The 14139-nt window shown below is 46.4% G+C and overlaps 1 protein-coding gene across 1 annotated transcript in view; it reads right to left on the bottom strand.

The window, feature by feature from the left end:
• Nucleotides 1-14139, bottom strand: part of LOC120910398 (alpha-2-macroglobulin-like protein 1) — a 268848-nt gene that overhangs the window by 61327 nt on the left and 193382 nt on the right. The window contains exons 24-27 of the mRNA XM_040322155.1: nt 13260-13436; nt 11542-11617; nt 10337-10493; nt 2157-2231 (exon numbers count right to left, since the gene is read on the bottom strand). Of these exons, the coding sequence (XP_040178089.1) occupies nt 2157-2231; nt 10337-10493; nt 11542-11617; nt 13260-13436 (485 nt within the window). The remainder of the gene's footprint in view (nt 1-2156; nt 2232-10336; nt 10494-11541; nt 11618-13259; nt 13437-14139) is intronic.

Raw genomic sequence — 14139 nt, 5'->3', positions numbered from 1 at the left:
TCATGAAACATCATTATAATGTACAGGAAATATACAGATGTATTTAGTAACACACATCAACTGAGCCTAAATAAAAAACATCCCAGTGACTCCATGTCAAACTATGACATGCTGGGTGTCACCAAGACAGAATGTGGAAGGAGAATCTCTAACAGATATTCCAACCCTTCTCCACAATAAGAAACATAGTAGGAAATGAAAATAAATCTCTCCACACACAACAATGTAAACCTGGCTGAGATTCTAAAACTTTTTCTCTGCTATACACTGGTTTTGGCTGGAGTTAACCTCAAACATATATTAGGAAAAAAGAGGGCCTATTTTAACGTGCATAGATCACAGGGTGATACTGCGAATGCACCTATTAAAGATGTGCCACCGCCCCGATATTACAGAAATTGGAATGAGAGCTATTAAATTGGGCTTTAAGGGCACACAGTACAATTTGTATTGAAAAAACTAGAAAATGTATTGGTATGAAATATCATAAAATCAGTTATGAACATAAAATCAAAATTAGAAATCAAGTCAATAGCTGGTACTACAAGGGTTATAACAACAGTTATATAGTCTCAGTATACACAAGCTTTGTTTAGAAAGCACAGTTTAAAGATACAATCATTGAATTGTGTAACCCAAGTAGTAATCCGGAGGTTAATGGAGGGCTTGCTCTACATGTTACGCGCTTGGACTAGCGCTTCCTCAGGAGCACAGATATTTGCATAGATAAGCCGCGTTGGGGGTAAGCAAACGACGGTCGTGTATTATCCCCACAATGGCTGGGTATACAGAATAGTACTGATCCAGCCTAATGTAGGGGTAGTATCATAAACACGAAACTATAAAAGTAATGGTGTTGGGGCAGTCATTGCTGGTAAGCAATAAAAATCGAATCCAGGGGTGTACATGTGCGGTGGTTCAGTGCTAAGTAGAATGGGCTAGGCACAGATAGGCAGATAGGTAAATCTACCAAAGCAGCCTGTAGATCCTCAATCTGCCTATCTGTGCCTAGCCCATTCTACTTAGCACTGAACCACCGCACATGTACACCCCTGGATTCGATTTTTATTGCTTACCAGCAATGACTGCCCCAACACCATTACTTTTATAGTTTCGTGTTTATGATACTACCCCTACATTAGGTTGGATCAGTACTATTCTGTATACCCAGCCATTGTGGGGATAATACACGACGGTCGTTTGCTTACCCCCAACGCGGCTTATCTATGCAAATATCTGTGCTCCTGAGGAAGCGCTAGTCCAAGCGCGTAACATGTAGAGCAAGCCCTCCATTAACCTCCAGATTACTACTTGGGTTACACAATTCAATGATTGTATCTTTAAACTGTGCTTTCTAAACAAAGCTTGTGTATACTGAGACTATATAACTGTTGTTATAACCCTTGTAGTACCAGCTATTGACTTGATTTCTAATTTTGATTTTATGTTCATAACTGATTTTATGATATTTCATACCAATACATTTTCTATTTTTTTCAATACAAATTGTACTGTGTGCCCTTAAAGCCCAATTTAATAGCTCTCATTCCAATTTCTCAAACATATATTAGTTTACAATATTTTTAAAGTGCATCTAAAAGCAAAACCTTTAGTGGTCTAGTTTAAAAAAAAAATTGCAATGCTATTCATCCTGTGAAACTGCATGTATGCTTTTGTAGAATAAAATTATTTTATACCTTAGTGCAAACTGTCCAATGCCCGTGAATTCCATTGCCAATGATGACACCTTGTCCCTAGCTTCTTCCAGGTGCTGATCTTTGGCCATCTTCTATGGCCAGCATGGGATGACAAATCACCAGAATATAAGCAGGAGTTCAGTCAGCCCAGAACACAGGCACTGTTCTGGAATGTATACTGAGCTGCACATGAAAGGCTCAGCATACATTTTAAAGAAGACTGCGAGCAGGCAGGTAGGCTTATTTTATTACAGAAAAGACATTGTATATTTTTGCAATTTTTTTTGTTTAAAGTTAGACTTTAGATTGAAATATAGTTTGGCGAGCACAGATAGAGTTTTTTTTTTTTCTGTATTTATGTTGGGTGGGGATATGGGATGGAAATGTTTTATGTTTTTTTTTTTTTGTTGTTTAATGCAAAAAACTCAATAAAATATATTTGACAATAAGAGAACTCACATTAAACACTTTCCTATGTTCCAGAAGGGTTATTGTTATGTACGCTGTAAGTGTCACTTCATCTTCACCCTCTTTCTGAAAAAACAAAGAATACAAAATGTAAACACTTAAATGTAATCACTAATAATGCAACAGCTTCTAAAACATTCAACAAAAAGGATCTCCACTGTCTACCTTGCCCAGCCAGAGTGGTTCCTTTAGTATGCCTTGTTATATGTCTACTTTGATGAATCCCAATTTCAGTTTCCCCTTTTCCATCTTACTGCACCCTGCCCACACCTAAATATTAATAAATCTAAGTATACGCACCTTAGGCTGCTTTTACACTGGGATGCGGGTGGCGGCGGTGGTAAAGCGCCGCTATTTTTAGCAGCGCTTTACCGCAATTTTTGCGGAGGTATTTGGCCGCTAGCGGGGTGCTTTTAACCCCCAATTGCGTCCGAAAAAGGATTAAAAACACCCGCAAATCGTCGCTGCAGCAGCGCATTGCCGGCAGGTCGGCCGCAGTGCCCATTCATTTCAATGGGGAGGAGCGGTGTACACACCGCTCCAAAGATACTGCTTGCAGGACATTGTTAAACGTCCTGCCAGTGCATCGCCTCAGTGTGAAAGCCCTCAGGCTCTTTCAGGCGCTATTTTTGGCGTTATAGTGCCTGCAAAGCACCTCAGTGTGAAAGGGGTCTTTATGTTAGGACAGATCAACGTCATTGTATACAGTGCCTTGCAAAAGTATTCACCCCCCTTGGCTTTTTACCTATTTTGTTACATTACAGCCTTTAGTTCAAATATATACATAAAACAGTTTTTCAGGAATAAAAAAATGATAATTGGCATGTGCGTATGTATTCACCCCCGTTGTTATGAAGCCCATAAAAAGCTCTGGTGCAACCAATTACTTTCAGAAGTCATATAATTAGTTAAATGATGTCCTCCTGTGTACAATCTAAGTGTCACATGATGATCCCTAGCAGCACCATCAAATCTATTATAACCAAACGGAAAGAACATGGCACAACAGCAAACCTGCCAAGAGATGGCGCACACCAAAACTCACGGATCGGGCAAGGAGAGCATTAATCAGAGAGGCAGCACAGAGACCTACGGTAACACGTTAGGAGCTGCAGAGTTCCACAGCAGAGACTGGAGTATCTTTACATAGGACGACAATAAGCCATACGCTCCATAGAGTTGGGCTTTATGGCAGAGTGGCCAGAAGAAAACCATTACTTTTAGAAAAAACAAAACGGCACGTTTTGAGTTTGCGAAAAGGCATGTGGGAGACTCCCAAAATGTATGGAGGAAGGTGCTCTGGTCTGATGAGACTAAAATTTTACTTTTTGGCCATCAAAGAAAACACTGTCTGGCACAAACCCAACACATCACATGACCCAAAGAACACCATCACCACAGTGAAACATGGTGGTGGCAGCATCATGCTGTGGGGATGTTTTTCAGCAGTCAGCACCAGGAAACTGGTCAGAGTTGAGGGAAAGATGGATGGTGCTAAATACAGGGATATTGTTGAGCAAAACCTGTACCACTCTGTGTGCGATTTGAGGCTAGGACAGAGGTTCACTTTCCAGCAGGACAATGACCCCAAACACACTGCTAACGCAACAATCCAATAGAAAATCTGTGGTCAGACTTAAAGATCTTCAAAGTTGTGGGCATGTTCTGTAAATTAAATAATGTAAATCTTCAAACAATCCATGTTAATTCCAGGTTGTGAGGCAACAAAACATGAAAAATGCCAAGGGGGGTGAATACTTTTGCAAGGCACGGAATGGCCGTACACAGTGAGCCCAGGCTGCATGACGACCCTAGCCCAAGGTGCTTGTCCATAACCCCCCTAGAGTTGGGCGGTGACCAGAGTAAAAAAAATTTGCATTTTTTTTTAACACAGGAAAGGGGGGGGGGGGGGACTCTGGAGTTTGGCTTTAAATATACTACATTTTGCTACTGCATGTCCATGAGAGCTTTAAATCATATTTGTTAGTCAACATTTTTGTCTTATTACAATATGCAAAAAGAATATAATGTTTCAAAAAATAGAATTTTATACTCCCCGTAAAATCCTTTTCCCTGGGTTCATGGACGGACACAGCCTTAATCCTGACAAAGTGGGTATTAGCCTTCCTTTAGGAGTGACTAGGCAGAAAGCGTTAACAACATCAAAGCTGAACAGCCCCGCCCAGGGGGCGGTCCTACTGGCTATATCCCCTCAGCCTGCACTAAGCAGCTCAGTTTGTCAAAAGCAGTACAAACTTAAAAAAAGAGGGGTGGGTGCTGTGTCCGTCCATGAACTCGTTCATGGACGGACACAGCCTTAATCTTGACAAAGTGGGACGTCCCAAAGCAGTGTCAAAATGAGGGGTGCATAAACAGTATAAAATTAAACTTCACCCCAAAACAAAACAGAGCTCCTCAACTGAGCTGTAACTCTAAACAGCCACCTGCAAAACTTTGCGGCCGAAGAAGCATCCGGAGATGCACTCAGATCAACTCCTTAAGTTTAGTGAAAGTGTGACCGGGCGACCAGGTCGCCGCCTTACACACCTGGGAAACAGACCAACGGCGGATCCAGGGGGGGGGGCAACAGGGAAATTGCCCCCCCCCCCCCCCGAGATAATCATGTCACACTCGCTTGGTTTAAAAAAAAAAAAAAAAATTTTTTTTTTTTTTAATCAGGCTTTTTTAAACTGTCTTGCTGTGCATGTCAATTGCCCCCCCCCCCCCCAATTTTTTTTTTGCACTGCAGGCTGTGCTGGTGCCGACCCCATCAGCCGTTGCTGACAGGCTCTCTGTGAAGGGACCAGTGGCGTATCCAGGGTATGGCAGGTATAGAAAGTGCCATGGGCACTACTTATGAAGACATGGCCTCTGAGACATGGCTTGTTTTCTTGACGAGCTGCCGAAAATATATTCCAGCATCTCCGTCAATGCAAACTCGGTTAGCCAGGACTCTGCAGGGGGGGGGGGGAGAAGAAGTGTCCGGTGGACACAGAGCACCCCAGCCCAGGAGGACTTTACAGAGAACTCAGCTTATGCTGCTGAGGAAGAGAGATTCTAGCAGATCAGCCCTGCCCCCTCCCTCTTCAGAGTCTGTCCGGCAACCTGTCAGATCACTGCACATTGTTGAGGTGTCAGTGAAGAACTATGGGAAAGAGCATGTTTTTTATCTACAGACATCCGACCAGAAACAGATCTTCCAAGTTCCAAGAGACCAACAAAGTCAGCCACAGTAAGAGAAACAACCTGGCGAGCAGGAAGAGGAGGGGGTGGGGGGAATTTGTGTGTGATAGGAGGGTGTCAGTATAAGATACAGTGCCCTGCACATGAGAGTGAACTCCATGTGTCCTCCTGTCACAATCTGTCCCTATGTTACTCTCCCCCTATCACACTGTCCAGGGACCCCCCTCTTCCTATCACACTGTCCAGGGACCCCCCTCTTCCTATCACACTGTCCAGGGACCCCCCTCTTCCTATCACACTGTCCAGGGACCCCCCTCTTCCTATCACACTGTCCAGGGACCCCCCTCTTCCTATCACACTGTCCAGGGAACTGTCCAGGGACCCCCCTCTTCCTATCACACTGTCCAGGGACCCCCTCTTCCTATCACACTGCCCAGCTACCCCGTCTTCCTATCACACTACCCAGGTACCCCCCATCACGCTGCCCAGGTACCCTTCTCCTGTCACAATTCTAGGCCCCCCTGTTCCAATTGCAATGCCAAGGTGCTGTGTCATAGCAAAGAGTCACCAAAATTCCTGTGCCCCATCCTTGGTGTAAGCTGTGTGTTCAGATCATACTGCACAGTCTCAAGTGTGCTGGTACCGAGTCACTGCACACTGGGACAGAGATCACCTTGCTGATCCTTCTGGCACCCAAAGAGGGAAGAGCAAATGTTTTACACAGGACAGTGCACGTTGTACATACAGTATAGCAAGTCTGCTCTGTCTGGCTTTTCAAAAAAGTGGACCTTTATATATGCTGAGATGTACTGTAAAAAATATATATATACAGAAATGCAATTTTTGTGAGACAACTTGGTGATCAGTGATGTGCACCTGCTGTTTTTTCGTGGTTCAGGAAAAGGCATGACATTTTGTTTGAGCTTCCCTTCACCATTGACATGATGTAGGAATATGTAGGGCTCTTTCACATGTGCATTTGAAAGGTGGTGAGGAGGCGTATCTCTGCCACACCGTGCGCTTTAATACCTTGAACCACACTGCACGCAGTTTTGGAGAGCTTGCAGAGCGCTGCCATTCATTTGAATTTGTGAACACTGTTCATTGGGTACAACACCTGCTAAAAGCAACAAGCGGTGTAATTGCGGTTGTAATTTTTATGTAGCGCCAATTCATAATTTTATTGACAGATTAAAGAGCTTGACTGTTTTTTTGTTAAGGTTATCTGAAAGATGGGTTTCCAATGTTTTGACAGGGGCGCAGTTTCAGTGCTTGCCATAGGCACCATTTTCACTAGATACGCCTCTGGAAGGGACACAGGCAGAGCTGCAGCTGCAGGGGATTTCCACCTCTCCCCCTTGAGCCCAGTAACTCTCATTCACCAGGCAATGCCTGATGCTATTGGCTACATTCAGAGCCAATGGCTGGTAAAACACAACCAAGAGGATTATGGAACATATAGTACCAGCAGGCCCCAGGATGATTCCCTGAGAGGACTGCAGCCCCCAACATGCCGAGCAGGAGGGGGGGGAAGAGAGAAGAAGAGAGTCTATGACCTGTAGTTTGGAGGAAGCCAGTGATTACATTATTATCATCCAAGGTAAGAACTTTTCTCCCCTTCACCTGGCTGCAACCCCCCTGTCCTCCCTTCCACCTGGCTGCAACCCCCCGTCCTCCCCTTCACCTGGCTGCAACCTCCCCGTCCTTCCCACCACCTGGCTGCAACCCCCCTGTCATCCCCTTCACCTGGCTGCAACCCCCCTGTCCTCCCTTCCGCCTGGCTGCAACCCCTCTGTCCTCCCCTTCACCTGGCTGCAACCCACTGTCCTCCCTTCCACCTGGCTGCAACCCCCTGTCCTCCCTTACACCTGGCTGCAACCCCTCTGTCCTCCCCTTCACCTGGCTGCAACCCCCCTGTCCTCCCTAGCACCTGGCTGCAACCCCCCTGTCCTCCCCTTCACCTGGCTGCAACCCCCTGTCCTCCCCTTCACCTGGCTGCAACCCCCCTGTCCTCCTCCTCACCTGGCTGCAACCCCCCTGTCCTCCCCTTCACCTGGCTGCAACCCCTCTGTCCTCCCCCTCACCTGGCTGCAACCCCCCTGTCCTCCCCTTCACCTGGCTGCAACCCCCCTTTCCTCACCTTCACCTGGCTGCAGCCCCCCTGTCCTCCTCTTCACCTGGCTACAACCCCTTTGTCCTCCCTTCCACCTGGCTGCAACCCCCCTGTCCTCCCCACCACCTGGCTGCAACCCCCCTGTCCTCCCTTTCACCTGGCTGCAACCCCCTGTCCTCCCCAGCACCTGGCTGCAACCCCCCCGCCCTCCCCTTCACCTGGCTGCAACCCCCCCCGCCCTCCCCTTGACCTGGCTGCAACCACCTTTTCCTTCCCTCCACCTGGCTTCAACCACCTTTTCCGTTCCCCCCCCTCCACCTGGCTGCTCCCACACAGTAATAATTGAAATGATGTGCTTCAATCATGCTGACGCCATATTAACCACGGTGCCGTGATGATTGAAGCGCCAACACCAGCCATTGTCCCTACAAATTGCCTGCAGAAATGTTGGCAGTGCCCCTCCCGAGATTAGACCCTGGATCCGCCCCGAAACAGACGCTTGATGTCAGAAAGCCCAAGAGGCACCATTGCCCTGGTCGAATGCATCGTGACAGGGAGGCGCCCGACCCCTTATGGCATAAGCCTGATCACGATCTGTCGGATCCACCTCGAAATGGTGGCCGATGAGTCCGCTGGGCCCTTCTTGGGACCAGCCACCGAAACAGTGAGTCTGAACTCTGGAACGGAACAGTAACAGACAAGCATACTCTCGGAGCTCGGATAACGTCCAAGGTATGCCACGTCGTCTCCTTAAGATTCGATGGATGAGGACACAAGGATGGCAGTACAATGTCTTCCTTGAGATGGAAGGTCGAAATGACCTTAGGAAGAAAAGAAGGCTGTGGATGCAGCACCACCTTATCCTTGTGGAAGATCAGATAGGGAGCCTTTCATGACAAGGCTGCCAGCTCAGAACCCATCTTAACTGACCTAACAGCCACCAAAAGGACCACTTTCTGAGAAAGTGAGAACATTAGGGAAGTTCCCTTGTTGACAAATGATGGTTTCTAAGGCACCTAGAGGCCATGCCGTTTAAGCCAATTGACTGTAAAGCAGGATGACCTATGGGACCTTGCGACAGTAGGTCCTCTTGTAGTGATAGACGCCAAGGGACGTCTTCTATTCAAATCCCCACAGAGGTAATGGAGAACGGACCAGAGGGGCCGCACACCGAACCCCTGTACCAACGTTCTTACTAGAGAGAGAGCCAGGGGTTGTTGAAAAAAGACAGCCAGGGCAGATATCTGCCCCCTAATTGTACTTAAAGCTAATTTTTGGTCTGCCCCATGCTGTAAGAACAGCAGGACTCTGGGAACCAAATAAGCACGCGGATGTCACCTAATTTCCTCACACATGGATATGTAGGTCTTCTAAGTGCGATGGTAAACCTTCCTGGAGGACGATTTCCGAGCACTCCTCATTGTAGAGATCACTGCGTCAGACAGGCCAGGGTCTCTTAGCACCTGGCTCTCAATAGCCCTGCCGTTAAGCCAGTGACTGTAAAAAAGGATGGCGTACAGGACCTTTAGACAGCAGGTCCTTTCCTATCGGTAGACACCAAGGGACGTCTGCTACTAGACGCACAAGGTCAGCGTACCAAGGACTCTGAGGCCAATCCGGAGCAATTAGGATAATTGGAATCCCCTCTGTCTCCACTCTGCGAAGCAGATGAGGAAGGACCTTTAGAGGAGGGAAGGCATAGGTTAGCCGGTACTGACTCCACAGTGCCACTAACTCATCTGTCACGTCTGCCCATGGGTCTCTTGACCTGGCCACAAACCTCAATACCTTCCGATTGAGTCGAGACGCCAGGAGATCTACGTCTGGCGTGCCCCATCTTGGGCAAAGGAGCTGAAACACATCCGGGTGCAGAGACCATTCTCCTTGGTCCAGCATCTGGCGATGCAGGTAGTCTGCGTGCCAGTTTTCCACGCCCGGAATTTTACAGCCGACAGGGCCGGTACGCTCCTTTCTGCCCACCTTAGGGTGTGAGCGACCTCTGATGCTGCAGTCAAGCTTCTTGTTCCTCCTTGAAGGTTGACATATGCCACTGCCCTGGCATTGTCTGACTGGACGCCCTTGTAGCCTCTGAGACCATGTGGAGAGGCACAGCCTGATTGCCCGAAGTTCCAGGACATTGATCGGCAAGTGGGAATCCACCAGAGACCAGCGACCCTGGGTCGACAACCTCCCCCACCAACCGGTAAGGCTGGTGTCCATCGTGATAACTATCCAGTGAAAAGGAAGGAACGACTTCCCGGACAGAAGTGCCGGAGAGGTCAGCCACCGGATTACATACAAAAAGTGCCATTTCTTCTTCTCATGTGAAATGCAAATGTAGGTTTCTCAGTACATTTAACACTGCACTTAGTTTGATGCCCCCCAGTGTGTTCTCTTTGTTCTGCAGATGTATCCATCCAGTTTTGCTATCCTGGTCGAAGTTCCCTGTTGATGTTAGACTATCCATCAGAAGCCCTTACTATGTGATGAGCCTCGGTCACAATGTGAGTTGCTATTTATCTTTTCACCACAATTAATCTGTTAATATACTACACTCAGATTGTGCCCTGCTGTTCTTCTTATCCGTTTGCCTAGAGGTACTTCAGTCTCTTCAGAGGTGCTGCATCTGGTGCATTGAAAACAGTGAAAAGTCACCCTTAACGCTCCAATTGGACTCTATGAACTTTTCGCTGTTCTGCATAGACATTTATGTACACACAACACTTATTGTGCCATATACCCTATTACTAATGTATTTCTTTAAAGACAGCAAAATATTCTGAATATTGCAGTTTTTTAATACAACTAAAAAGAATTATAGCATCATTTATCAGTGCTTAGTCTTATAAAAGAAGTGTATATACCGCGTGTTTACCATTAAGTAATCCTGAAAAATGGATCCAACCATCTCAAAGCAGCCATTGCTCTTTTGCAGACGGCTCAGCCATCTCACAGCATCCTCAATATGCTTCTCCTGGATGTAGATGAGCTCTTGAGCATGAACAAATGACTTCAACGTGAAGGCAGTGAGCCTGCAAAATGTGATAGTGGGATACCATGTTAAAGGTTCATACACACAAGTGCCAACATCAAGTACCTTTTCCCGCATTAGTACCTCTTCTCTAATGGGACTGTGTTAATACAAAACAAGCATTCAAAAGCATTCAAGACACCCATCTCTTCATCTGGTCCAAGTAAACCTACATCTCTGTGTGTCAGTATTGCAAAATTCCCCCCAACCATGTCCATAGCTCCCACAATCAGGTTAAAACGTCATTGTGTCTTAAAATGGTTATAAAGGATAAACATTATTTAAATTCATTTAAATTGCTTACATTAAGGTGAAAAAAGTTTAGGCACCAGTGTCCTCCCTCACTCTCCTTTTACTTACCTAAGCCCTCATTGGTTCCAGTGCTGTGCCCCTCTGTTGCTCTTCTCTCCCCCCACCTCCTGGGTCTCAAAGGCTTTGGTGAGGCAGAAGGAGCCAGTAGCTCCTGCTGCTATCAATCAAAGCCAGTGATGCAGGGGTGGGGCAGAGTCCCGCTGTCTGTGTCTATAGAGTTAGCATGCATGAGGGCCCCCACAGAAAGCCGATTTCTACAGGGGCACTCGCCGGAGAGATGGAGCCAGAAGCTCCGGCGGGGGGACCTGCACAGAGCAGGCAAGTATAAACAGGTTTATTTTTTTTTTAAAAGCATTTACAATCCCTTTAAAGTCACCCTGTCCCCTCAGGTTCACTTACAACCAACAGTGCACCTGTACACATGAATATACTTACCATTTCGGTGGCCTGTGTATTGAAAATCCACTGCTTCCCAGTTCTCCAGCCACTGCAATTATGCTACACTTTTGTAGTGTGTTGAATACCAAGTCCCTCCCACTGGCTTGTACGTCACTACAGAATATAAGAGTTAGGAGGAAGCAGCAAGTATTCAACTTTCGATGCTTGGAGCAGCTAGGGACCAGAGAAGCAAGGCTTTTCAATACATAAGCTCCCAGAAAGGTAAGTATATAAACATTTCTTCACAGTAAAAGTGACCCTGTGATGGCAAGATCACTTTACCAGAAGGTCATACGTACCATGTACTGGGCTGGTAGCCATGGAAGACGCTGTAAGAACCGTTCACACTTTTAAACAGCAGCTGCCTCTGGTAACCTGTAAAAGAATGATAATTGATACATTAGCTAACAAAATGGATGAACTCGGGTTGCTGATGCACGAGAAGGATTGTGACTTGGTGGGATTGTCAGAAGCTTGGTTTGACTGGCTGGCAACTATCCAAGGGTATTCCTTGTTTAGCGCCTATGTACTTTATAGTACTGGTGCTAGGTAAATTTAAGGGTAGATCAGAGTGTAGTTAAACTCTGATCCAGATTGTTAGTAGCAAAATGCGGTCTCTTTCTAAGCTTGGCTGTGTTGTGAGCCCATTCTGCTGTACTGGGGTGTTCTTCCAGCCTCGGTGCTGCAGATGGCAGCAGTGGAGTTAAGGTTTGGGTGCTCTTTCCCAGCAGCCAATCACAAGGGTTTATCATCGCTGTGTATGCTGGGAGGGGTATTTATGGGGCAGACGCCATTGGTTCTTGGTCTTCTTCATCCAGTGTGGCACCCACCTTTAGGAAGATACCTGATGTAGAGGGGGGGGGGGGCTCCGATGGGAGATACCTGATGTATGGGGGGCTCTGATGGGAAATACGCAATTTAAGGGGGGATATGCTGGGGGATATCTGATTTAAGGGGGTGCTCCGCTGGGAGATACCTGATGTAAGGGGGGGGCACTGCTGGGCACACCTGATGGCATCTGGTGACCAGTGACACGCTCAGGGCTCCCACTATATACTACATTATGGTGAGTTGAACTATTTAACCACTTGAGCCCCGGACCATTTGGTTGGCCAAAGACCACACCACTTTTTGTGATTCTGCGCTGTGGCGACTTGGCTCCCAAACAAAATTGACGTCCTATTTTTCCTACAAATAGAGCTTTCGTTTGGTGGTATTTGATCACCTCTGCGGTATTTATTTTATTTTTCTAAAGTATAGGTTACGCGGGTCTTTAGATCCGCGTAACCTATCTGATTTACGTTACGCCGCCGCAAGTTTTTGAGGCAAGTGCTTTATTCAGAAAGCACTTGCCTGTAAACTTGCGGCGGCGTCTCGTAAATCCCCCGGCGGAATTCAAATTCCGCGGCTAGGGGGCGCATAAAATTTAAATCAGGCGCGTCCCTGCGCCGAACGAACTGCGCATGCGCCGTCCGTAAAATTTCCCAGCGTTTATTGCTCTAAATGACGTCGCTAGGACGTCATTGGTTTCGACGTGAACGTAAATTACGTCCATCCGTATTCGCGAACGACTTACGCAAACAACGTAAAAAATTCAAAACTCGGCGCGGGAACGACGGCCATACTTAACATAGGATATACTTAACATAGGATATGCCGCATATAGCAGGGGTAACTATACGCCGTCGTATCTTCTTTCTGAATCCGGGCCTGTGTGTCTAAAACCCCACAGCACCTATCAGTTTCGTTTTCCAAACCATCACTGCCCTGTATTGGCTCTGTGGCTCTGTACAGCAGAGAAGCAGGAAAACTAGAAACTACAGGTACATTATATGATTGATTTTTATCTATTTTTAATCGTTTTTAAAAGGAATCAGTTAACTATTATGTCTCTATACCCTGTAAACAGTAATTTCAGCAAAAAATATATTTTTTTCTGTTCGCAAAATACTGCAGGCACAGAAACATACTGGTATTTTTAAATATTTAACCTTGTAATGCTTTCATGGTAACTTACCTTTAGTTATGTGGGAGAGAGCTTCAGATTTGATCTTCGGTGTCAGTTGATTAGTAGCTTCTAGATACTTTACTATTTGGACATTTGGTAAAAATGTCACCAAATTACGCTCACCACTCCCTTCTGAACGGGAGATATCCTTCCCCAGGTAAGCAATGGCACTGCCCATCAAATCTCCTAAGAAGAACAGGCTTGATGTAAAACACAGAATAATAATAATAAAAACATGTAACACAAATAGGTAGATTCAGAAAGAGTTAGGCCGGCTTACCTACAGATAAGCCGACCTAACTCTGAATCTGCACCGACCTATGTTTAAGTGTATTCTCTAACAGAGATACCCTTAAACATATCCAAGATACGACGGCTTGCGCCGTCCTATCTTAGATTGCAATGTTTCTGATGGCCGCTAGATGGCGCTTCCATTGCGGCCGGCGTAGATTATGTAAATGAGGGGATACGCCTATTCACAAACGTACGCCAGGCCGACGCAGTACTTTTACGCCGTTTACGTAAGAGATAGGCCGCGTAAAGTTAGTGCTAGGCTCTAGTGGAATAGTAATGTTAAGTATGGCCGCCGTTCCCGCCGCGAAATTTGAAATTTTTACGTCGTTTGCGTAAGTCGTCCGCGAATCGGGATTTACATTGTTTACGCCCACGTCAAAATCAATAAGCCCGTACGCCGTACTTAGCCGCAATGCACACTGGGAAATATAGTCGCCTGGCGCATGCGCAAAAAACTTTAAAAATGTGAGGTCAAGCCTCATTACCATGAAACACGCCCCCCCCCAACCCATTTGAATTAGGCGCCCTTACGCCCGCTCGTTTTAGGCTACGCCGCCGTAAATTAGCAGGTAAGTATATTGAGAATCATTACTAG

Source organism: Rana temporaria, chromosome 8 (genome assembly GCF_905171775.1).
Source record: "Rana temporaria chromosome 8, aRanTem1.1, whole genome shotgun sequence".
Classification (NCBI taxonomy): Eukaryota; Metazoa; Chordata; class Amphibia; order Anura; family Ranidae; genus Rana; species Rana temporaria.
This window is presented reverse-complemented; position numbering and strand designations above follow the sequence as displayed.